Source organism: Pungitius pungitius, chromosome 9 (assembly GCF_949316345.1).
Source record: "Pungitius pungitius chromosome 9, fPunPun2.1, whole genome shotgun sequence".
Taxonomy (NCBI): domain Eukaryota; kingdom Metazoa; phylum Chordata; class Actinopteri; order Perciformes; family Gasterosteidae; genus Pungitius; species Pungitius pungitius.
The window spans coordinates 16,136,669-16,162,914 of NC_084908.1; the positions used below are offsets into that span (position 1 = coordinate 16,136,669).

The 26,246-nt window shown below is 47.2% G+C and overlaps 1 protein-coding gene across 1 annotated transcript in view; it reads right to left on the reverse strand.

Annotated features, from left to right (window-relative positions):
- znf827 (zinc finger protein 827) overlaps nucleotides 1-26,246 on the reverse strand; it is a 61,160-nt gene that overhangs the window by 26,030 nt on the left and 8,884 nt on the right. The window contains exons 2-5 of the mRNA XM_037471105.2: nucleotides 16,840-18,117; nucleotides 14,549-14,721; nucleotides 13,778-14,261; nucleotides 5,793-6,065 (exon numbers count right to left, since the gene is read on the reverse strand). Coding sequence (XP_037327002.2) covers nucleotides 5,793-6,065; nucleotides 13,778-14,261; nucleotides 14,549-14,721; nucleotides 16,840-18,117 — 2,208 coding nt within the window. The remainder of the gene's footprint in view (nucleotides 1-5,792; nucleotides 6,066-13,777; nucleotides 14,262-14,548; nucleotides 14,722-16,839; nucleotides 18,118-26,246) is intronic.

Below are 26,246 nucleotides of genomic sequence, written 5' to 3' on the forward strand. Positions count from 1 at the left end.
TTTCCAGGTCCATTTGTTTTGTAAAATCAACCAAATGCACATTTTTATATTGTGTATCGCTATTGTTATTTTAAATGCACTGTACATACACCTTGCTCCCTCTGAGGCAGCACAACTCTAGTTTTGAGTCCGAGCGAAAGTGATCGGGCTTTCTGTGGTGTGCTGTTTTTAGTGACCAACTTTGACCTCTGGTGTCTACTTGAATCTGCGAGGACGTGACAGCCTCTTTTGCCGAGAATATACAGTAGGACGCCGCAGATACGTTACTACACAAAATAAAAGTCACACGCCATTAGTGACTTAACGCTCAAAGTCAATTTATTGCACCACTTTGATGCGTCGATGGCACGGGAACAAAAACGTAGGACGGGCGGACAGGCAGGGAGCGAGACAGACGTGAGGAAGAGGCGAGGAGGAAGAGTAAAGAAAGAGACAGGAATGGTCAAACAGGGCCAGAAAAAGAAGACCCGAGGGGAGGAGAGGAAAAAATAAAGTGGGATGAGAGAGCGAGGAGCTGGGGGAGGACAGAAGGATGGGGGACTGCTAGAGCCTAAATGACAACCTCTACACCTCCCTAGCCTACCTTTCGCCCTGTTCTGTTATCCCACATCTCTCAATCTCCCCACCCCCATCTCCCCCCTCCCTCTGCCTCTCTCTCTCTCTCTCTCTCTCAATCTCTCGCATCTCTCTATTCTGCTGCTCTCCAGCCGACCTGCTCAGACAGGGGTGAAGAGTTCATGCGCTTCAAAGGCTGCAGTGTGGAGACTGCGTGTCATGTGGGAGCCACAGCAGCCTTGCCTGCAGACTTCACAGACGGCTGCTGCTGCAATTGATCCTCGACCAGCTAGCGCAAAGTAGATCAGCCCTTCAACGGTCGCAAACCGCCGCTACATCTGACTCTGGAGCAGCGCGCTTGATAAGCAGCCCATAAAAGGAACCAGATACGGCCATTGCTAAAGTGATGCTAAACAAACGAGAAAAAAATGAGCTGGAGCTGTTCAACGGCGACAGAAGATTTATCGTATAACATCGAGAGAAAACGACGATAAGTGATGTGCCTCAGTCATTCTGTCCATCACTAGGAAACAGGAACCAGGAAACAGAAGGCAAAACGAATTACTCTGTATATACTCTGTATTCCTGTAAATAGAGCTACGAGCAGTGACAAGGAGCCAATGAGACAGAAGGAAAGATGCAGAGGGGGGAGGGGAGGGGATAAGAGAGGTCAACAAGCGGCCACACTGAGGGGGCATGATGAGGACACGGGAGAGCTAAACCAGGAATACTGGACAGTAAAGCCGGAGTGGTGAGTCAGAGTGGTTAACTGCTTACAGTTAGTTAAGAGTAAGGTTGAAGATTGAGTCACTTTGTAACATTTTTCAACCAGACTAACTAACTAACTCACCTTTAATAACAATAATGATATGACTTCCTACTAGAGCTGCAACTAACGATTATTTTAATAATCGATTCATCCGTCGATTATTTGTTCGATTAATCGATGAATCGGATAAAAAAATAAAAAATGTAAAAACATTAATTTCCAACCCTTTATTGAAAAATAGAACTGACTGTGCACTTTCTAAATATCTTTTGCACTAACAGATTGCTCCTTGAACATCCCTAAGTAAGCAAATAAAATGGACTAACACAAAAAACATACACACATCGCATGATGTATACTTTACAGCCGCCAAATTAAATATATTAGGCACAAAATCATGAATCATCCCCGTGGTGCTCCCGTGCCAGGCCATGTCGCTTTTGCATATCTTACAATCAGACATGTCAACCCTCCCGAATTTCAAAGCCCCTCCCGAAAATATCCCGGACCGACCTTTCTCCTGATTTCCACCCGGACATCAATATTGCTGCACAAAAACCGCAGCACCCCCCCCCCCCCCCTCCCCCCGTTGCCCGCTAGGACCCGCACCCCCCATTTCAGTGTGAAATATTTAGATCGCATTGGCTTCTCTTCCTCCGCATGTTTCAGAACAGTAGTACGGGTCTCTCCAATGTTCTGCTGCGCGAGCGCTCAACTTTTTTTTCTCAGCTCTGCGCGGCGCGCGCAACTTTCTTTTAATACTCAAAGATAATAGTCGCGCGACACAACGAATCGATAATGAAATTCGTTGCCAACGCTTTTAATAATCGATTCTAATCGATTTCATCGATTCGTTGTTGCAGCCCTACTTCCTACCTTCCTTTAACAGGGTTTTACTACCATCGACTGTAATCAATAGGGACGTGGTCTCAGCTAATCTAGGACAGGTAAAGAGGAGGATAGTTGGTGGAGGTGAGACGGGCCTCGGCGGGTAACCCAGACGGGGACACCGTTAGCAACGAGCAACCCGAGACGGCATTTATAAAAACGGCTTAATTATATAAAAACCTCCTCCTGTAAAGTTGTTAGAAACGTGGGTATTAGCTCTAGGGCTTTAAAATGTGTTTTCCGTCAAAAATATCTATCTATCTATTTTCTAAATTGTAATACAGAATAACGTAAATAAACCAAACAACCAGCAGACACGCAAAAGAAAAATGCAAACATTTAGTGCAATTTAAGCAACATCGTTATCTTAACCTACTTGCACACATTAAGAAAGCCCTCCACCTTTTTTGACCCAAACATTATAGCCAGCAGGAGATGTACAATGTCTTTGGTTTCGCATTAAAGAGCCGAGATCTTACGCAGTACGATCAAATGTGGCTACCTCGTTCAGCTAATTGGCTCTGACGCACGGACAAAAAGAATAAACCATTTTCTTATGAAAACCATATGCATCAACCTTCACTAGACTTCATTGGATTAACTCCCTTTTATTTAACCTACATTTGAATGGTAACCAAAAGAAGGTATGTGTTGCTTTGTTCCTGCTGGATGTGTTTAATAATAATAATCAAACAAAAAGAACCACATGAGCTACACATTTATAGCTTATCCATTTGGTTTTAAGTCTTACTGCTCCATTGTGGTCAAAAATTGGCTTAATCCAACCTCTTTTAGGATGATAACGAGCACTGCAGAGGGGAGAAGTCCTTTGAAATTTCATCAGAGATGAAAGGCCTGTTCCTAGGAATGAGGAATGAGTTAAGCAAGTACAAAGTGTGATTTCACACCTACGGCGAGGGTGGCTGGATGGTGAGTGGGTGGCACGGCTGTTACCCACACGACGCCAGTCTGCCAGGGCACCACCTAGGGCCCCTCACCCCTCCTTTCCCCCCCCCCCCCTTCCTGTGACGCCATGTTCCCATTGCCCTGCAACACCAGTGCCCATCTGCTAGGACACGTTAGCCTCTGGCGCCAGGGACTATTTAGCCTGGCGTAATTAGCCCCCAGACACCAGCAGCCTGGTTTTAAACAGATGTGGGGGGAGGTAGAGCTCGCGAGGCGACTCAATACCACCAACCAACGTTTGATAAGGAAGAGAGGAGGGGAGAGAGAAGGGAGAGGAGAAGAAGTGACCTAGTTAAAGGGATGATGCAACTCATGTTACAGCACAATGGGCAGTAATGATGACAACCCCACTTACTCGGACTGTGCAATGCCGCGGTTGAGGGTGGGGGGAGGGGGAATCTAATTAGGCTAGGTCTATTTGTTGCACGCCAGGCGACGATGAGGAAACAGAGAAACAAGAACAATGCTTAGTCCGAACTCCCCAATGTGGTTTCCCCATTTAAGTGTACTTACGGCTTTATTGTGCTGTGGAGCTGACCTTTACCCGGGGACAGAAATAGGTTACAGAGGAGATGCCCTTGAACCTCATGACCATAATCACACGTGACTGCTAAGGCATTGACCTTTCCCCGTCTCTTCCCCCCCCCTCTCCCCCATCGCCATCTTTTCTCCTTCCCCCACCCCCCAGGGTCATTTGAGGGTCCAGACTCTTGTCAAGGCTGTCACTCTAGACAGCCCTCTCCATCTACCGCCCCCGCTGTTGCCATGGCAATGGACGGCACCGCACTACGAGGACTGTGTGAGGGGGCAGAGGGAGCTGGCGGACAGATGAACGCTGCGGCATCTTTCCCTAACCCGGGTCAACCTCGCAGCGCCAGTGTAAGCGATGGGTGGGGATAAGCGCGGCTTGAGAACTAAACGCACTGGCGGGAGAACATCAGAATGAGCTAAATTGATGGGTAAGGATCAGCGATGAAACAAAGAACATAGGTGGAGGCAGCCCACTGGAGGACTTACATCCTGCCCACATCATTCTATCAGCTTTTCCCTCTGAATTAACACAGAGGCTAACACACTAAATCAGCTTTTATTGTTGTTGTTTCAAAGTAGCAATCATTTCATCTCTGTCGTCCTCAACACACACACACACACACACACACACGCACACATAGGGGAACATGACCTGGGGGCAGGCAGCGGAGCAGCACACGTGTAGTGGCACAGAGCTTCCAGCTTACATGACTCACTCTGAACACTAGTCCACCCAAAGTGAACAATGGCGACCGGTGTGTGAGGTGACTGTCGAGCATGCACACGCTGGCACAGGATGAAGGGCCGCAGACGGAGTGACGCCCCACTGCGCTTTTTTGATTTGCTTAGTGCCTTTAAACACTGCACATAGTTGCACAAGTCCGTCACAAGTCCGTCACACTTTTTTTTCTTCTTCTCACGGCTGTACAATTCCAGTGCAGTATTCATTCAAATTGGTGATCTGGCTGTGTATTTATTTCCTTACAGGAAGGGTAGTTCCGAAAAATGAATTCAGCATTCCTTTTCATTCTTAGCCCAGGACAAAAAAAAGGTTCATATAGCTAGGGGTGCCCACTCTGTTGGTACATGCTGTTAAATACTCCCTGACAGATGAACTCCAGCAGCCCACAGCGGACAAACACCTGTCCATGGCACACTTGAACCCGCCCTGGCAGTCAGTAGTGGGCTATAATAAGAAGCGGCTTTTAAAGTGTATTTTGCAGTAAAGCAAAGTGTGTGGTAATCAAAAAAATAACCGGTGAAACAGCAACACAAGTGGAGCAGCGGCGGCAGCACTGCTGCGAGTGCTACAAAGCAAAAGAACCAGGCTGGAGTCCCTGTGGGAGGACTTGTTCCCAACATTCATGCGGCGCTCAAAGCAGAAGCTGTAAAGGCTAAATCCTGCTGGATTGGATGATGACAGAGTGGCCAACGCAGCCTGAAACCGTTTTAACTGCCTCTCATCGAACACGGGTTGAGTTTTAAGTTCGGTGTACAAAGATCTAGATTCGAGGGCAGTGTTTAGAAGACAAACCGTTGCACAAAACAAAAGGAAGAGGGAGGACCAATCCTCGACGCACTGATTGATGTTCACAATAACTCGGAACAAACCATAGATGTATACAGTGACACTGTGAATAGACTATGACGGGTTACCGAAATATCATCAGAGTGTACAAAGACACCGTCTAGACCAAAGGCCTCCAAGAAACAAAGACAAATTCACCACATATGCTTTCTCACCGCACGTTAACTTTCAGCAGGTCCCAATTTCAGCTCGGTGGGGTGTGTTATAGAAGAAAAACCACAGAACCCTTTGTGACCCGTTTCAGTGTCATAACTCTTGACCTTAAACTAACCTCTAGAGCCGTTATTGTCTGATCTAAAACCAAAACAGCCGACCAGCGAAGGAATTATCAATAACACAAGTGCATGATCCGTTCGCTCCACAAAATAGTTTGTATGGATGTGCTTGTCGTTTTCGCGTGCGTATCTGCGGAACATTTAACAAATACAGCACATTAACTTTAAGCCTACAGACGTCAAATAAACGGCTAGAAAGCTACGGTTGGCCCATGCATACCTGATAGCTTAATGAGCAGCTCAGACGCCACCTTAAGGTTGATGTCGTGGTTCAGCAAGGTGTTCTTGGCCATGGGACTTCCGTCCCTCGGCTTCAGTGGCCCCGGGCGCTCCGTGGCTGCCGCAGCCCCCAGTGGCCTGTCCTGGCAGAAAGTAGCAGGGAAGCTTGGCTGCACCTGGCTCTGGGAGGATGGCCGAGGGCTCAGCACCTCCTCCCCCTTGGGCTCTTCCTTCAGGTGGAACGGAGACTTGAGCGACTCCCTCTGATTGGCCGCTGCGGCCGGAGAGAAAAGAAGGAATGCGATGAATTTAAAAACGACAATTTGAGGGCAAGCAGCAGCAGCAGCAAAAAAAAAAAACACGAGTTCACATTACTTTCTTAGTGAGACAAAAGGTCTCACATACCACATTGAGTATACAACACGTCAGATTGTTAAATAAAACCAAGTTGTTTATGTTTCCAATGAGTGAAGAGAGAATACATTCAATTGAATGAGACCACAAAGTGGCCCTATCCCCGCGCCAGACGCCACAGTTGGCCGTGCTGTGGCCCGACACAAAGGGTGCCACCTCACGACTGTCCTCTCTTGGTCTTTAGGGCATCCACAACAAATGGCCAATTCATTTCCCTCCCCTTCTTCACACTGTCCCTCCCTCCCTCCCTCCCTCCCCCCGCCCACCCCATCCCATTAATTCTGAACATTTTATTCCCAGCTCCATTCTACCCCAAGAAGGGTTTCTTCTCTCCCCGGACATTGGAGGAATGGAAAGGAGAGAGAAAAAAAAAAAACACAAAAAAACCCCAAGATCCTCCCACGGAGCGCGATAACAAATCGGCTGAGGTCTTATCTGCCATCTCTGCAGCGTGCGGCCCGGTTCAGGGGAGTGAACCGTCACACGGACCCCTCTGCTCTAAAGCCGTCTTCAAGAGAAACTGGGCCACGTCTAATCCGCTTCAGATGAATAATTAATAATTAGACATGGAGCAACTTCCGATAGCCGCCAAGAAAAGAACAGCGGGGCGAGCGCCAGTCTTTGTGCCTCTCGGCCCGTTCCACGCCACTCAAAAAGGTTTGCACGGGCCACGGCTTTGGGATGGCCAGAAAACTCAGAGGGAAGCTGCGGCGATGCGTTGCAAGACCTATTCTATTCCATTTCATTCCGTGCAGCTATGGTAGGGTTAAAGGGGACTATTGTCCACCAACGGGATTCACAACGGGCGCACAAACCCCCTTAGTGAGAAACAATCACAGCACTTCATCAAGTAGATTGGCTGATGAGATCTGATTACACGAAACTTAAAACCGTTCCCGTGCATGCAAGTGAAATATGTGAATATATAGTAGGCCATGTTAATGAAAGAATTTCCCTCTCTTCTAATCAGAAAGAACCATTTGACTTTTTTTTAGATCTTTTTTTATATTTACCTATTATATAAAACACCTGGAAAGCAAAGTTTCTTTGAGCAATAAGTTGAAGTAGAAGTATTTATAAGTGTTTATGTTGTTTGCTAAAAGTAAAATGAATGATCCTGCCTGGATGGATGGAAGGAGCATGGTGTTTTGCTTTAGACGTGCGTCACGAAGCCTCGTTGCTATAGCAAACGTTTCAGGGCAGGGCATCGTATATGCTAATGACAACCAAATGTGGCAACGGTTGTTTCTATATTTCTCCTTTGTTATTTTAAAAATATGTGCAACTCACGGAATATCTACCAGCACACATTTGTGATGTTATGAAATGGCATTGGTCACGCATTTATCAATAATTAGAACCATATGCTGATGCTAAAACTGACACCACAGTTGAGAAGCTGCTAAGGAGCCACACGGCTTGTTAAAGCTCAACCCTATAAATACACACACAATTTTTTAATTAAATCGAATAATTCAATTAAAACTGGACCAAGTTAATTGATGCCGAGTACGGGAACGTGTCTATATAAAAAGATCCTTCCCCACGCTTGACACATCAACAGTTTTCAAACAATCGGCAGTGTGTCTTACACACAGACGGACACACTCACACAGTCACAGGGCACGGACATAAGAGAGGCTATCACTCTTGGGCAGACTTCTGTCCTGTCTCCTCTGGCCCCAGCAGAGATCTGCCCCGCTCCTCACCCCACCATCTCACCTAACATCTCTAACCGCCACAGGCCCGCCGCCCCCTCCCTGCCCGCATCATCAATCTGTGCCGGGCCCCAGCCCCTCTGATTAATGATGATCCATGCGGCGGGGACAGAGGGCTCGGTGACGGGCGAGAAGGGGCAGGAGAGGGGACAGGTGTCGGTGTTCTGACCACCCGCGTGGTGCCACGACGCCACAGTGCCGCGCCCTGGCGGGCCGGTGCTGCAGTTCAAGAAGGGGAGAGGGAAGAGGTTGAGCGTTGTGGTGGGGTGAGGGGACTGGGCGGAGGGGGGGGGGAGGGGAGGGGAGGTGACCTTCAAGTTCAGGGGCAGTGGCGCGGGGTCGCACGTGGCACCAGCTGGAAATGTCACACCGTCAGATTTCAACGGGCAGGCTAAGTATAACCTGGTCAGCACCTGGAAGGACGTCCTCTAATTAGAAGCGTGTTGGGCCATGTCGGATCAGACAGGGACAGCACACTTTGGCCAGCGCCTTACAAAACACACATAAGATTACATGTCGAAATTTTCCCACGCAGGAGGAATACTCGCTCCGTGTTGCGTCACGCTGCATTCGAAACCGTATGAAGCGGCAGACTCAACACAAGTTTTAGAATTCCAAATACTTCTTCCCTGTGGGCTCACGAGAACAAAAACAACCCCAGGACGTGCACTCACACACAAAGTCACACCACTTGAGTGACCTTTTGGATTTGTTGCTATAAATAGAGGGAATTTCCACTCGGAATCTATGTTACTGAACCCAATGAATTATTTAGTGGCCAAATCCAACTGGCAAGTGTTTTTCTTTTCTTTTTTCGATAACAAAAAGCGCTACCAAGACGAACAAATCAGCCCCCCCAACGCAGAGTTTATATTTTGGCCTTTTGTCTGTCAGAATTTCACAATAGCATCCAGTCCATGGCAGCTCATCTTGTGCAGAGCGCACAGACCGGAGGAGGAGATGGGCCCCTCTGGGTGACTGGGCACCTCCTCTGTGAGCTTCCTGGCAGTGTGAGTCCGTACCCAGGACAGTGTCAGCTGCGGGCGCCTGAAGCTGTACGGCGGCCCCTGGTTCAGGGTTGACGATGCTATCAGTTTGTCTCCAGGTTATCGCACCCTACCGACACCTGCCACAAATGCTGCTTTCATCGGCGTTCTCTCTCTCTCTCCCCCCCCCTACCCCGCGCATCTCCCTCTCGCGCCTCATCCGTCTCGCTGCCAGGCGCTTGTCCACTCCGCCTCACCTCTCGCTCCGTGGCCAGGGCTGCCGTCAAATAACTTCATTAGCTTTCCACCTCTGTCATGCCGGCCTGCTCCCCTTCTGACAATTGGCTGCTGTTTTCCCCCGGAGGAAAAAAGAAAAAAAAGAAAAGAAAAGCAGAGGGCTACGTGGGGCAAGTTGAGAACCCGACAATAGTTGACAGTGTGCTAGACACCGGACAGTGATACTGATGGCTGCAGAGGGGATGTATGGACCAGAGGTCACACACAAAAGGCCTGCCTGTGTCTGCTCATGCAGAGCTGGAAAGCAAAGGACATAAAGACACTTGATGTTCATAAAGCAACATTACAATGGGACATTTCAGAATTCAATGGAAATCTCTATCAACCAAGATGAAAAGTGTTTTAACACATCACATCTAGAACAGTTTAACACAGGCCCGTATGGTGTATCCAAATAACATGTATACCCAGGACAAGGGGCGGCGGGGGAAGTCCATGTCCTGTAAACCCCCCGGAGAATACCAACGTTTTTTTATGTACGATTATACCGTCCTGTCAGCGCATCGTTCCACTGAAGCAGAGCGTTGCATGTGAGATACTCTCCCAGGAAAAGGATAAATAAGACAACTGCAGAAGCATCGTGACAGATGCAACACCTCCCACAACCCCCTGCATGCCAATTATTCACACCCAGCCAGGGTCAAGCTCGTTGTGCCTGTGTCACCACGGCGGGGTGGGGGGGGGGGGGGGGGGGGGGGGGGGGGGGGGGGGGGGGGGGGTTGAGGGTGTGCAGTGCCCACTGTCATTATTAACTCAGGGTCCGCTGGGCACAGGGTAGGGGCCGCGCATTTCAAAGTAGCTCCGCGCCTTTCATCTCTGAAACAAACTGTGGATCACACTGGATCGCTAACGGTTGTGTCAGCATGCAAGGATAAAAATCAAAGGGTATCAGTGTAACACTCAATGGAAAGCCGGGCAACCCCAAAAAATGATATGCTTATTATGTCAGAGGTCAGGAAGAGTTCACTGGCTTTTTATGCCCGGGGAACTCTATGCAACTCCCTCTTTCTCACCCCCCCTCCCCCACTTGCTGTCACTTTATCCGGCTCTTTTTTATCTTTCCCTCTCTACATTTTTACGCCTCCTCCTTGACCCACACCCGCTTCCCCCCTCCCTCTCCAAGGCCTTGTGGGATAGAGGCACTGAGACAGCAGTGTAAAAGCAGGAGGGATGAGCTGCTCGTGTACACATTCAATCTGAGTTGGCAGGGAGGTCAAAAGAAATAGAGTCTGCAGGTCCCAGGAGGAACTTCCTCACCTCTCTCTCTCGCCGGCTGCTCCTTGGCATGAGTAAGTCTCACAAAGATCTGAGTCCAGCTCTTCTCAGTTTCATAACGCTCCATCTTTAACTCCACTCCCCCCCCCCCCCCCCCCCCCCCACACACAAAGGGAAAACTTAGTGATCAAAGAGGCGGTATTCATTAAAAACACACCATCGCGCATTCGAGTTCAACGCGCTCTCGCCGCCTTTTCATCCTCCCTCGTTGCCGAGCGATGCACGGACTAAGATGTCCGCCACTCGACACTGGACTGACATTGCGAGGAGCCATCTTGGTCCTGTGGGAGTTGCCCGGGCTTGGCTGTGCAGTCTGGGAGTAGAATGCAACTGGCACCCAGGGGAGCACGCATGGGGGGCCGGGCGTGCGAGACCGACGGGGAGCTAACTAAGGCGGCTCAGTCCCCGTGCATCCTGGCGGGGTCAGAAGATGTCGCTGAGGGCGCTAATCATCTCAAATTATGAATTCCTTTTTAATTATGAATTATGCATACATTTTTAATTAATCTAATGTTCCCAGGGTTTTTTTTTTCATCCCATCCTCGCTCAAGATCTCAATCTAATTACACAGCATTAAGTGGAAGAGTGGCAGCGGCAGCCTCGACCCCGACGCTGAACCTCAGTCAACCTTTTTCCATCAATCTCGCCATCGTGTCCAAGCTCATCTTTTGATATTTTGCAACCTGGTGAAACGCATCCAAACACGGCCTGAGCCTGGTACACCTTAGAGCAGCATGTTTGTCAACTTGAGAATCATGCCGCATCACCACGTTGTAAAAGCTCAGGAAAATCCCGTGTCACATTGCAACTTTACCAAAAGGCAGATACCACTGAATTACGTGTCAGCGTAGTAGGTCTTAAACGGTCTCATGAAAGGGGAATATTACTGCTACCACGGGTTTTAAGGTGCAGACAACCAGGTCTCAGTATCAACTGCAAGAAAGGTTGAGAATTAAACCGTTTCATCTTTTGAAATGAGGCTTTTCACCAAGGTACAGTAGATCTATGTTAACAATCCCTAGCACATGGCTCCGGAACGACTTCTTCCACTTGTCGTTTTCAGTTGATCTCAACACCTCTGGAGGAATACGTGTCACCAGTGTGTCAGTCACAATAACACCGACACCCAGGCAAAGAGATCTGTTGGAAGGAGAAAGATGCCTTAAGGTTACAGTATCTTCAACTCCCCTGAGAACTGATAATATGAGAGGGGAGAAAAATTAATCCCTCAACAACATTTGTTAAGGTGCCCTTGAGGGAATCATTTAGTCCACAACTGCTTCAGTGGAGCTAATCAGCGGCCAACCGCAAATAGATGAGGATGTTCAACTGGGTAGCCATCAAATGTCACTTTGAGTATGTGCTAAAGGAGCAAAAAAATTAAATCCCACTAACTTCAACCTTGGGTGGAGAGCTTATCTCAAAAATGGTAGAAGAATGGAATATCAGTCTTGTAATGACATTTTAAGCAGACGTGAAGTTTACAAACAAGACCTTTTATCTTCGAGATTAGATATGAAAATATGGCATATGCTCGGATTCAGGTCACGACTTTAGTTTTGCTCAGTTCTACTGTGTTACTGCCAATTACTGGAGACCTACTTTTTAAAAGCAAGTGAAAAGCTCACTATCACAACGTTCTCAGTCTACCTCCAGAAATAGTGTAAATATACCAGGAATGTCTCCTCTCTTTTGCTTATTCCAACAGACCTTCAATGAACAAACAAGTGGCACAACACAAGGAAGGTGCCAACAAATCAGTTAGATGTGCTCGGCCCAACAGCATCCACATTAATACATGGATGGTGCATCTGCCAGTAAGATGCATCATCTTTTGAATATAGATTTGCTAAATCAGATCTTTGAATCAGTTTTTATCTGTGACCAACTAGTTTCTTAATAGCAATACACTATATATACACGCACACACACGCACCCACGCGTGCTGTAACTCCTTTTGTTATATAGGTGCCACACATTGAACAGTGAGATGGCCAAAAGCACATATTGAAACATTTTCACATACAAAAAAGGCCACGTTTATTGGTTCCTTTGCTAGTTTTAACAATTATTAATCAAACAACTCCTCTATACCAAATTGTGCAGTTTTAAAAAAGTATTGTAGGAAAAATGAGTATAACCTAATCTATTCAATCAAATACACAGCATGTTGCATTCCACAAATCTGTCTCCAAAGAGAAAGTTTTGAATTCTTTGGGCGTTGCCCAAACCTGTTTATGCGGCATGTGGTACTTGTGAAAAGGCTAAAAGTCCATGGCCATTCTCATGAGGAAGACGCACAGAAACCAAGGTTGTATGGATGAAATATCCTGCAGAAAAGTGCAGGCATTCCAGATAGCCCCAAAATATGCACAATGATAGCTAAAGTGTAGAAAAACAACATATGGGTCTGATTCTAAGACCCACGCAGCTTTAGCAAACCTTGTGTAAACTGGGTTGGATTCCCTTGTTGATGTCCTTAAGACGCCTAACTAAGATTATATTTGCTGCTGTCAACGCTAAAACTGTCCATTCCCTGAAGGCTTGAACTGTCTCCAAGAAATACTAGGATCTCATTGTTTTAAAATCCATTAAAAACAGCTCACAGACACACACTGCGGCCTTGACCTGAAACGTTAAACATAAAACTGTTTACACTTCTTACGAATGTTATTTCTGGTGACAGTAAAGAATCAAAACAAAACTTAAGGCAAAGGCGAGACAACATCTAGCCGGAGATCAGAACGGTTGTCTTCACGCTCAAGTCTGGAGGAAGAGAAATACTTTTTATAAAAGTGCGACTGAAATGAGTGCAGTTAAGAAGTCAAGTTGTGATAACGGCACAACAAACAAAACAATTAGGGATTAAAAGGCATCAAGCTAGTGTTCGTGTGCACGTTAATTTTTGTAATGAAATATTCCTCCATTTAGATGAAAGCAACTTTCAACTATACTACTTAATATTTTGGACATTGATTGGTTTATACTCATGGATTGATTAAATTATAGCTAATACAATTTTCCCCAATAGGCAACTGTTACCGTACAAGCATTTTAGCAAATCTGTCTAAATTCAACTAGCTCCAGCTTTCCAAAAATAATTGGTCTTTTGGTCTTTTCTTTGATACCTGAATGAACATTTGATGCAACACTGTCATGTATCTTCAGGCCCTGTGCACACTTGTGATGGGTATATATCTTTTCCATTTGTCTAGCCACTAGTAGCTTGATTGATAAAAGTCATTTTTGCAGCCCTAGCGTGAATAACATTTTTCATTTAATCAAATGACACAAACCTGAAAGCTTCATAAGGAGGTCAGTGGCCGTCTTGGTAGTGATGTCCGGGCTGAAGAGGGAGGCTGTGGTTGGGCCGCTAGGACTGGATCTGACCCCGCCTCCAGGTAGGTCCAGGGAGTTGGCACTGCTGCGGGGACGGTCCCTGCACATGCTAAAGGTGGAGAGCACGGACAGATCCCTCTCCTGGGGCTCCTCCTTGATGTGGACGTGATTGGAAGAAGCCTCGACCGGGGAGGACGTCTGCAGCTGGCTGTCCGAGTGCAGCGGGGACACCTCCGTCCCTCTCAGGTCCGTGGGGCCGCTGTCCCCCATCAGGGAGCCCTCGCCCTCCGTATCGGTGGTGAGCTCCTCCTTCACCTTGACGTCTGTGCGGGGGAAGTGCTGGTGGCAGCGCATGTGAAGCTTCAGGCTGAAGTGACGGGAGGAGGTGAAGGGGCAGAGTTCGCACTGAAACGTCTCACCCCGGTCCTGGTGCTGATGTACCTGGAAAAGGAGGACAGGCTTGCGTGTCAAATCACTTCTCATCCCCTCTGCTACTTCAGGACATCAAGTGAAAACACAATGGAGATCAATTGAACTGAAATGAAACAAACATGTAGGGCTTAATTACGCCATGTCTAGGATTAACACACACTAAACTAAAGCATGCCTATTCCTTAATGTTGACAATTACAATCCAAGAGCCATAATTGCTACTAATTAAATATGATGTGTGTGGAGGTGACAAGGGGTGCAGGGTCACAAGATGAAGAAAATCCATATCTTTTCACCTTCATGTGGGACTTAAGATTGTCTTTGCGAGCACAGCGGAAGGGACACAGGGGACACTGGTGGCTTTTCAAGCCTGTGTGGATGACCATGTGTCTCTTCCAGTAGCTCTTGCGTTTGATGACCAGTCCACACACAGGACACTGGAACGGTTTGCCACCATCCTCGGGAGAGCCTTGAGGGCGCCAAAAACAACATTGTTACAAGGACAGTCATAAGCGTGCACTGAAACAGAAAACAATACCTTCCCGAATGCGGACGACAGATCTGCAAGAGACAACTACTCTTCACGCAATGGTGAAAACTGTCGGGGGAAATGCCAGCTGGAAGCAGTGTAAGAACGGAAGTAGAAACTCAAGCATGTTTTAGTATCTCGATTATTGTTGTTGGCTTCATTCTCGGCATCCATTACTGTTTAATTGGTCTTATTAGAAAGAGGCATGATTGCATTACAAATTCTACAAGGGCCTGTCAGGATGGCTTCATCAAGTATTCCAGTGCCGTTCCTTGAAAAACATCTGGTAATCAGTGTTTGGTGAAATTACTGTGCTCAGCCATTCATTGACCTGGGGTGTAAAACCTCGAGACTGCCTATTTGCAACAATAAACCGCCATCTGCGGCCAAACCTCTCTGAGCACAGCAAAGATCACAATGCAAAAAAGGACTTGTGCTTCGTCCGAGTTGAGCTGAATGAAGTGGAAATAAAACAGCAGAGAGGAAATGGGCCCGTTAAGCACCTTCATCTTAGCATTTTACACATATATTTCCAAAGCAGTCACCAGTATGTTTTAGAAAAAAAGGGGGGAGAAAGCCTTTTCCTTCATATTCAAAGTGCAGAATATGCCGGCGCGTTTTATTGGTGAACAGGCGAGGGACGACAACAAAACAAGACAGTCAATAATCAAGGTCACATTTTTCAGTCTGGCGACCAAACAACTACCTGCATTTTTACAGCTCCGTTCGACCTTGATGGCTCGCGGGTTAGAGCGGACACCCTTTTTAGCATGCAGATCACAGAATATTACATCGACTGCCTCATCCGTCTGAAGTCAATTTGATCCAGCCATTTTAGATCTGGCGGGGTTGCGACACAATCCCTCAAAAGTGCCCATCCATCTCCCTGAAAACATTCTGTTCTCCCGAAAGGCTACTTAGCAGGAGCCTGCACTTTGAAGCCTTCCCTGTGCAAGAGTGAGATCTTTGTGTGCACCCTTGTTTGGTTATATGTCCACATCTGCGGAGACACTTGGAGAATATACGGCACAACTATTTGTGAGTAACACAGAGGGGGGAGAGAAACAGAGAGAGTGTGTGTGTGTGTGTGTGTGTGTGTGTGTGCACGCATCTGTATCCAGTCAGTGGAAAGTATGATGTGTTTGGCCTTAAGTCTGCCGTGCCGATCAGTGCAGAGGGCTCTGGTTAGTGGGGGTTGAAGCCGGGAGGAGGCTGCCGAGATGGATATGGACTCCAGGGCTCCCCACTGTGCCGAGAACACACTGACGGCCCCCTTTTTGGCAGCACGCACATTCGAGCTGGTCTGGGAAGGAAGCAAGGTCTCAGTCAGAACCCCCCCCACACCTCCCCCCCGTCGAGCCCAGGGACCATTTCCCAGACTGGAAGGCCAGCCAGGGCCGATGTCTCTCGGCTCGGTTGACAGTTAACGCTGAGGCTACGCGCCTCTCTTCTGCAGCGACGGCGAGGTGAGAACAAAACCATTACAAGCCCAGAGACAACATGGCACGCAAGTCCAGAATTGTGCTTTTTTGCATGGGGGGGGGGTTGTTCTTTTTGGGTAACGAACAAACCGGCTGCTCTTCCAATTTCATCCTAGTGGAAGGCAACGTCTTAGTACCAACAGTCTTGATTTGCTTGTCATGACACAATGGTGGAATCTGTTCTTTGGTAAAAAAGCTGAATAAAACAAGTATTATGATAGGGGGACAGAGTCTTAAATGATTTTTTTAAAGAAAACACTATGGTGAAGGAAAGTGAAAACTTTCCATAAGCTAAGGGCAGCTGAAATGATCTTGAACCTGCATACTCTCACTTCCATGCAACCACATGGTCCTTTTATTTCATTGCAGCAATTTAGTTTGAGCTTAGGCATCCTGAAGACACAAGGCAATAATTCAATGTCTTTCAGTGTTTTGTAACATTTTTTTCATTAGCAAAATACAATTAAGGGTCCCTAACTCACTCTGAGCTCTTCTCTTATTAGCTGAACTCGTGCGACCATTATTTGAATCAGTGTAGTATTAGTAATAATATGCATAGCATATTACATCATATTACCTGCTTGGCTGTTGGGTTTGCCTCTGCTCTTTGGAGTAGAGGGCAACAGCAAATCGAGGCTCTGGGTGGGTGTAGAGGGCGTGGGAGCCCTCTGGTTCTTGTCCATCAGGGGCTTCACATCCTCTTGGAGGACCCCAGCAGTCGCCAACAAGGAACCGTCTTTCTTCTCTGCCAGCAGGTTTCCCGCTGCCCTGGCTGCCACCTCTTTGAGCAAGGCAGCAGAGGAGGTCATTGACACAAGCGAGAGGAAGGAACCCGAGGACTGATGGTCGGTAGCAGCGCTGGTCGTTGACGACGTTTGGCTCCGCTCGCTGACTTTCTTGGAAAGCGCCGCGAGGGTGGAGCTAGCCGACTGTGGGCTGAACGGAGAGCTGAAGGCATCGAAGCGTACCACGTCGTCTCCTCGACCGCCCCCTCCGAGGCCGGGCACCGCAGACGAGCCGGAGGTGGAGGAGGAGGAGGAAGAAGTCGTTGAGGACGAGGCCACGGCGTTCTTGTCTTGAAGCACGGCATTCGCCGCCGCTTTTAACTTCTGGATGGCGGAGTCCGGGGACAGGCTGGAGCCACAGGGCGTGGAGCAGCTGGCCGGCGGCCACTTATCTGCAACACCTGCCCATACAAAGCCACCGCCGTTGCTAGGGGTGACAGAGTTAAAGGGATCAAGGGACTCTTGCTTAATGTTGGTGACTGAGGGTGCCAAGGAGGCGGGCGAGGCCGCCCCGCTGCTGCTGTTGTTGTTGTTATTGGCCAGTTTTCGGGCAAGAGCACTTAACTGCTGGGCGTGGTGGGAAGACGGGGAGAGGGTCAGAGGCGGGGCGAGGCCTATTGGAGGAGACTCCCCCCCAGCGCATCCCCTCGATGACCGACCCAGCAGCTCCCCGGTGTCGAGTTTCAGCGACCCGGCCTCCAGGAGGCGCCGCAGGTTGCTGCTGAGGGGTTTTCCCAGGGCACGAGATGCTGCCTCGCCGTACAGTGACGACACCACAGAAGAGAGCGTGTCCTGGGCCGAGAATGCACCTCCATCCAGTCCGAGAAGTTCCAAAGAGGCACGATGGACGGGTGTGGGGCAACCCAAGGAGCTCTCGCCCCCGCAGGTATCGTGGTCCGCGATGCTGATTCCAGGCTGTTCATCGGGTGAGGAGCCCCTGGCCAGGAGGAGTTCTTCCTGCGTGTCTCCGTAGGAAGACGACTCTGAGCGCGTGTCAGAAGCATTCCCAAACCAGCCTTCTTCCTCCACAGGAACATTATCGGGCCCTCCTTCATCGTTGCTGTCCACATCTGCAAGAGGAGAGAGAGCATACGCACATACACCATTATGTTGCTGTAGTGTACAATTAGGCCTAGGCATCATCTTTCAGCTGAATTCACGTGTATCCTGAGAACGAATGGTGGGCATAGTCCTAGCGTGTGGCTACGCGTTTCTTTTTTAAATAGGAAATTTGTATTCCACTATTACTATGTGGAATTGAGGCAACTATTCCTAAAATTCCTAAAAACAATAACCTGCCCAAAACACTACATTAAAAGATGCAAAAAATGCATTCATTTCTCAGCAAGCAAACCTCTAAAATATCTATGAACACAAATCTAACATCTTTCCACAATCCAAGATATTTGAGTAATTTAAATTTTCTGCCTTTTTTAAACCATATTCTTTCCCACCCTTGGTCTCGAAGAGTCTAGTAAAGGGGTTACCATGACAACGGGTCCTTCTGGGAGGCTAGACAGCAAAGATTAGGGTAATGGAGGTTACAGAACTAGATTAATATTCATGAGCCTGCAGATACCACCAGGGAGCCAATAAGGGATAGGGTTAAGGTCACCAAGGGTCATTAATATACACTTCATGTATCAATATTCATAAGCAAAACATTACAGCTTGCCAGACAAGGGCGAACAAAGAAAAGTGAATATTCCTGATACATATTAACAAACCTCCATAAGAACGCACAAAGTGTCAAAACTGACTTCCCCCCCACACACACACATTTGAGTTCGTACAGTTGCAAAAACATGTGGCTTGAAAAATGTCTCACACAGCAAAATACAAACAGTACTTTCACACACACCGGAGCTGCCCTCACCCTCTAAACCCCGACAGAGGCCTGGTGGGCCTGCTCTCTGTTTACAGGCAAAGGCAAAACGGTTGCCAGGCAACCCGGCCCAGCGACCTGTTGGGATCATTACAGTTGGCTGACATCTGGCCAATGTGGCTTGCCACAGTCAACAAAAGGTGACCACGATCACAACCCACTATGACCGCTGCTCTTCTGCGGCAACAGATATCAAACAGGGCGAACACACTTTCAAACGTATTCCTGTCTCACACAAAAACACAGCTTTCTTTTCAGTACCACATAACCAGAAACTGACAGGAAATGTTAGAGGCCAAAAACCAAGGCAACAAAATATATTCTAACAATGATCTCATGGCTCTGCTACTAGTTTATGGCCTCATGTCTTAAATAGTTCACCTACACAAAACAAAGCACGAAGTATGAGACTGATGAGCGTGCGTGCCAAGAGTGACCCTTTCTTTAGGTGAATGAAAACGTTGTATTGTGCTGTTGTGAACCCAATTTTTTGCCACCTTGTGGGGTTAAAAAAGAATGAAAGGGAGAGAGGGGGAGAAAGTGCCTGTGAGTCATACAGGGCAGGGCTTGACCCATTTCTATGTGACATGTGAAAAGCAGCAGGAGCCACTAATGGCTCTAATATGGTTAGAGGGAAATCGCTAGATTGCTGACCCAAGGTCTCAGCTTTGAGGCTGAACTCCGTGGCTTCCTAGGCTCCCTCTCCAACCTCGGGGAGAGATACGGCTGAATGCAACCCCACCCCACTAGGGCCCCGGCCACAGCGCACCGATGCACCACACTGCCGCGGCTTTGTGTGTGTCACAGGCGAGCCACCACCGTGGGCGCAATGACATTTCCCCAAGGTCACGGCCTCTGGCCCCGGGCTGTACGGGGGCTTCGACTGAACTCTGCTCGCACAATCTGCCGCTGTATGCCCACCACGCGCATGGCCGCAGACAAATACACGCGCATGCATACAGCCAAGGAGGTCATTTAACATGGGGACGTTCGCTCTCCCCCACCCCCAACCACTGTACACTCTGACACGCATTCAACTGCTTCGCCTCCAGTACGGTGGCTAGCTCGGTGACAGTAAGCGCAAAGACCAACCCTCCCCACCCCCTCCGCACCCTCGAGTGATGGCGGCATGAAGATACAGACCCGGGCGGCGAGCGTCTGCTACTGAAAGGGAACCATTTAGCGGTGTAATGGCGGGTATGACTTGCATGTTGAGACAAACAGCTGCGGGGTGCTCAGCAGTCTGGATCAGTTATCCCTCACACGCCGGTGATTCAGCGGCGGGGGATTTTTCTCTCTGGGACAAAAAGATGTATAGCGCCACCACCACGTTATGAACAAAGAGAGCGCCGCAACGGGTCAGTGAAAGTGCAAGCTGAGGCGACATATAGAGAAGGTTGTGGGGCTTCAAGACCGAGAACAAAACCGCCTTGAGCTTGAACGGAGATATAGCCCGAGCGGCAGAAAAGAAAAATGTTATGCCGTAGCACATGTGTGACTTGCAGGGTTTGGGAACCTGTGTGTTGTGTTACCCTGTCACAAAACAAAGCGCACAGCCTGCAACTACAGCTAAAAACAGTTGGACAGTACAGGTAGTGTATGTGGCTCATTGTTTCACCGTGCAGCGCGCTCAACAATCTCCATTTGTGAACTTGGCAGGATTATTTGGGCCGTGGTTTTTCAAGGTCAGAATCGCGTGCGTGCATGTGCATGTGCATGTGTGCGTGCGCGTTTAGTACGGGGGCGAGCCAGATTTCCTTGTCAAACGGAATGATTGCTGGTAAAGGGAAGAGTGCGAGTTAGAGGAGGGAGGGAAGAGCAAGCGACTGGAGTAAAGATAGGTCAGCAGGTCACCCACCACATGACTTGTACGAGGCTGCTGACTAGCATATTCCCTCCAACACACACACACACACACACACACGTGCACACAGAGCTACACACACGGAGCTACTCTGACTTAGCCAGGCATGAAAATTGGCCTCACTGACCTCAGGCCTGAACTGGGTAGGGGAGAGGAGACGGAGCGGCGAAGGGAGGAAGGGACAGATAGCGGGATGGTTAAGGGAGGGGGTTGATTTGTCCGGGCAGGAAAGAAGGGGAGGCCATTAGTCGATTAAGAGTGGACAGCGGAGCATCAATACTGTGCCGATGTCATGCCCATGAGCCAATATAGCAATGAGAGTAAGAGAGGCAATGAGAGAGGGAGCACAAGCTAGAGGGATGGTGCAGGTCAGGGACTCACTAAAAATCACAAAGATTGCTCACCGCCAAAGCCATAAAGAGTGGAATAACATGAAAGCCTGCCACAACATACCAAGACTAAAGCCATCACAACGGCAAAATGATTAGTCTTACATCCAGCGGGGTATGAATGGGAGGGGGTGGGGGCATGCGTACGTATTTGGGAGTGGGTTAAGGAGGTAGAGCAGGGGGGGTGAGGATGGAGGAAGAAGGGCAGCGAGTATGGATGTAGTGAGGAAGGTAGCGACACGGCGGTAATTAAGTGTCCGGCTGGGCCCTGGCGGGGGTTGCCACGGCCGCGGGCTATGCTAATGAGCGCGCCCGGCGGTCAGGGCTGCCTTATTAGCGCCTGCTGGACAATATGGTGGGATAGACTGGCGGGCTCACGTCTCTGCAAATGACTAACTTTCCTCCCCCGGAGGAAGAAAAGTAATTCCATTAATTGGGACGCACTGGATCAGGATCGCTTCCCTTCCCTTTTTCGTAATCTCCTCACTTGCTTGATCCCTTCCACACCCACATGTTCTCCTTCTCTTCCTGGATGTCTCGTTCCTTTTTTAAAGTTGTTTACAAATTTCAATTTCCATTGTCACAATCATCTTTATTTTTCGAATGGCAATGTAGCCAAATATAAGCCACTCAGGCAGGCGTGAACAACTCTTAAAAAAAAGACAATTCTGCCTTTCATTCATATCTGGAGAGTTTTAGAAGTGCTAGTGGGCCATGAATAATACATTAAAAAGACAGAATGTGCGGGCCGTATGAAATGAAATTGAAGACACCGTAGCAAGTTTTGAAGTTGTGTTTGTTTCATCACCAGACAGATCAGACCTTTCTGTCCTTTTCACACTACTGAGAAACACTTAACAGAAATAAGACCTCCACGCATGTTCTTTGGTGGATGAATTGGACCAGGAGTTCGGACATATTTGGAAATAAGATGGTGTATCTCATTGTATCGGTCGATTTGATCAGTAATTAGAGCCGTTGTTATTTTTTTGCTGATACGGACACGGAGCGGGACTGTGCGGCATGTGAGCAGTCCACGACCTGCTCTCATCTTCTTTTCAAATGGATTTATCAGCTCCATCCGTCTGGTCAGCGTTAGCTAAATCCCAGAAACCGCAGTTTATTCTTTTGGATTGTTGCAAAGTTAAATTGCCCGTTACCCCGGGACCTCAATCCCAATGCAGTCGTCTGCCAGAGTGCTGGGTAAACACATTGAACAGCCTACATCTCTTAATGTACCGTTGACAATGAAATGGGGTGAATAACAGCAGAGTATTTCCGTCCGTTTCTAGTACCCGTATCTCGTCGAGTTGTCAAGGCCTTTGCTTTTAGTACAATGAAAAACTAACAATAACGTTTCTTCCATGCAAGAGTAAGCTACGCCGTTAAACATCCATCTAGCAATTCATTATGTTGACACGGCCTTGATCTAGTGGAAGAGAAATCCTCCCATGTATTGATCGAGGTTTATGTTAGACATTAAAACATTATTCAAAATCAGAATCAACTCTTTCATTTCAACTCCAACTATCTACATCCTCCCGTAAAACTTGTGCCCCGTGACAAAGATGTAAAGCTGGAACCTGAGGTGCGGTGATACTCTCGGAGAGGATCAGGGTTTAGGCAGCAGGGCTATATATAATGGCGGTTGAGTCGTATTGAAATGTAGTGCAAATTACCATCTGTGTATTTTCGGCCTTGGCCTCCCTGGTTTGTGGGTACTTTGGGCAGCATGCCAGAGGTGAAACAGGAAGGAGAAGTGTTCTTGGAAGAGAATGAGACGACTGAGAGCCCCAGACCTCTGAAATTCCTCATTGCACATGAAGTGCACTTTACCCCCTGGTTTATTTTTCCCTTCCATTTTTAGCATCTCATGTTAAAAAAAAAAAAAAAAAATCTTGCACATAAGCTCAGATGTGTCATCAAAGCTATGGACCTAAATTGCTGGAGGGAGAGAGGCGATGTGTGTATTGCTTCTTTTCCAGAACAACAGACATATTACAAAAATGATGATTACAAGAAATAACAACTGAATAGAAATTAGTGGCCCTATATTTGATTTATTTCCCTTACCTGGGTATTGTTATGCTTTGGGCGACGTTGTACCTGTGTTTGCATTAGCGCATTATGATAGGACTCAATATTTAAATTCAGATTTAGTTGATGCAAAGAATCATACATTATTTTAATTCGGTTACAGTGAACTCTGTAATTAATGTGACAGTTATGGTTACTCTATTTGATCCCATTTAGATGGAGTCCTAAGTTATCACAGTATAGCTTCTATGAATGGAGAGAACTGCGTGTTCTATGAAAAAAGAAAACATGTTGGATCAAAAACTGTCCAATGAACTGAACACTCAGTGGTGTGTAAATATTTGGCAGAATAGCCTCACATGGGAGGATTTGTCAAATATATCTCGATATTTTGGTCTGTTTTATTTAGAACACTGTGTGCTTTGTTGTACAGCTATACAGTTTCCCATCCCCCGTGACGGGGTTGTTCTATTCGCCGTCTGCAACAACTTTCCTTCTGTCATAAAACATATAGACAGGAAGGTCAGTTTGACAAATACTTGACAAATCAAAATCATTAATTGCAACAATGCAAAATCATCACTCAATGGAGCCACAAAAAAAAAAAAAAGTCCTGCTCACTGGATTATAAACGGGAGACACAACTTGTGCCAGTTAAGTAAGGGAAAGCTCTTTAAAATATGACAGCTTAATTCCACTGATATCCCTGATCAATGTATGAAATGTGTGATACGAATCCAAAGCACATGGCATTGAGGATGGCATGAATCCCACTAAATGGTTCTCAAAGTTATTTGATCCCTGACTTACCGTGGGTACATAAAACACAACATAAAAAGAGAATGGGCCTGTGCCAAAGCAGAAAGGTAAAGATTAACTGGCTAATTACGAGGTGGGAAATACTAAAACCAGCACACAGTTATTCCCACGGCACTGGTTGGGTCGGCGTCTTACTGGATGGTTTTAGTGTCAAACGCTCTGCCAAAAGGTTTGGTTTAGTTACGAAATGACTTCGTCACTACCTGCACTTTTATGGGAATAACGAGTCATGCTTTTTCTTCACTAGTAGAGAATAGGATGTCATGTCTGACAAAGAGCAGATTTCTACTGCGTCCGACATCAGATCAAATCTACATATATAGCGTGTCATACACTTAGCCTCCCACTCATTGGATATAATTTAGTGGTTTGCTGCTAAGTGAGTGCAAATTTCCTGCTACAATTTTGCTAAACAACGACTGACTCGAGTCAGAAAATGTTTGGGAGCGAAGACGGGAGAGAAATCCTCAAACCGATAAGTACGTTGGGTTTTTAACAGCATGTCTGCGAACGGTAATGTTTCACTGCGGATATTCAACCAACCAATTCAAAAGATCGGCTCAAAAAAAGTAATTTGGTCAAATGGGTTTGTAAAGTGTTACATTTCTTATAAACATTCACAGGTTTCATTTCTATTTTGTTTATTTCATTACTTTACAGACTTCTTTAAGTGGCGTGTTCTTAAGTCTTTATGTTTTAATTGCTCTAATGTTCCATTACTTGTAGGCAACAAAAAAAAAAATACAATGGGGCTTTCATTTTTCAATATAGTACAAAACAGTTTATCCAAAATTGGATATCATCAGGCATAATATAACACATTTATTGTGGATATCAGTCGGATGCCAAGTCTGTTTATAACCAGCCAAAACACAATCCTCTCATTTTTCAAAAGGCAGCAGGCCATTGAGCAGAATGCCGTTTAGATTTTCAGCATAGTTTTAGAAACCCATGTTATGCGGCTGCACGAATTAACATTTAAGTATATACTAAATACACGTTAGTGCTGCAACAGATCCTACAAATCATGATAGCACAGATCAGAGCCATGCATCGCATAAGCACAAAAGAACAAAAAGGGAAGACATCTAACTTTTAGGGATCCCTGGGCACTTTTGGTCCCGCAATACTAGTTACAAAAATGCAATCTTGTCTAGACACTAATCTTGATTCCATGAGGAAGAGCTGGTCATGTACGTCGAGACTCAAGCCGTTTCATCTCATAGGAGTAAGCATGTGGGTAGCGTCCTTTGTGAAACAGCACATGATTTAAAAAAAAAAAAAAAACAACACAAGTTATTTTTCTTTAAATGTCCTATGCTGGACTGCTCCACTAAAATTGACTTGGTGCCACTACTATTTGATTAACATATATTCAGAGCAACATTGTGCTGCAGTCGTCTATTTTGTGGGTGTCGTGTACAGTGTTTCCGACAGACTGGCACCTTCACAAACCCAGAAGAATCCCAAACAGCCATATTAGCATATGCCTGCAACTGTTTATCTAATATTACTCCCTCGCATATTTGCTTTCTGTCGGCCCAAATTGCCTTGAACACCGCTCAGATTACCATTTCATCGGCTTGAAAACTACTAATTATGAGCCACTTGACATACTAGTCAGATCTCATCCATTTGTCTTCCGGTTGACAAAGTAACCTCATTCAACCACAACGTGGATGTCGCGCTAGCATTCTCAAGTAGACAGGCTACATTCTTTGGAACAAGTGCAAAAAGAACAGGCCATCACCCTGCTGCGTTGTTCTCTGGCATACTGAAAATCCTCACAGAGGTGATAGTGTGTCTGTGGACGAGAAGTGAGAGAGCGCGATTGGGAGGGTGGAAGGTGGGAGTGTGTACAGCATCCATGTATTGTTTGTAAATCACCCTGCTGGCAAAAGGGACACTCGGCTCTCTAGCAGCCAGTCCAGCCAGAGATACAAAGCACGGTCCGGTGGGAGGTAATTCTATACGTGCGTGCATGTGTGTAAGGGGACAGTGTGTTAGGGGCGATGGAGCCAGTGTCTATTAGAGACACTTAGAATGGACGGCAAAGGAGAATGAGCAGAGGAGCGAGGGAGACGAAAGAGGGAGGGAATTGAGGGGGAGGGGGGGAAAGACGCCTTTTTTTATGGTTTGTATTGCTTTGACGGCTGCTTGGCAGAGGCGCCCAAGGCAGTGCCTGCTTGGACTGTAGCTTGTCAC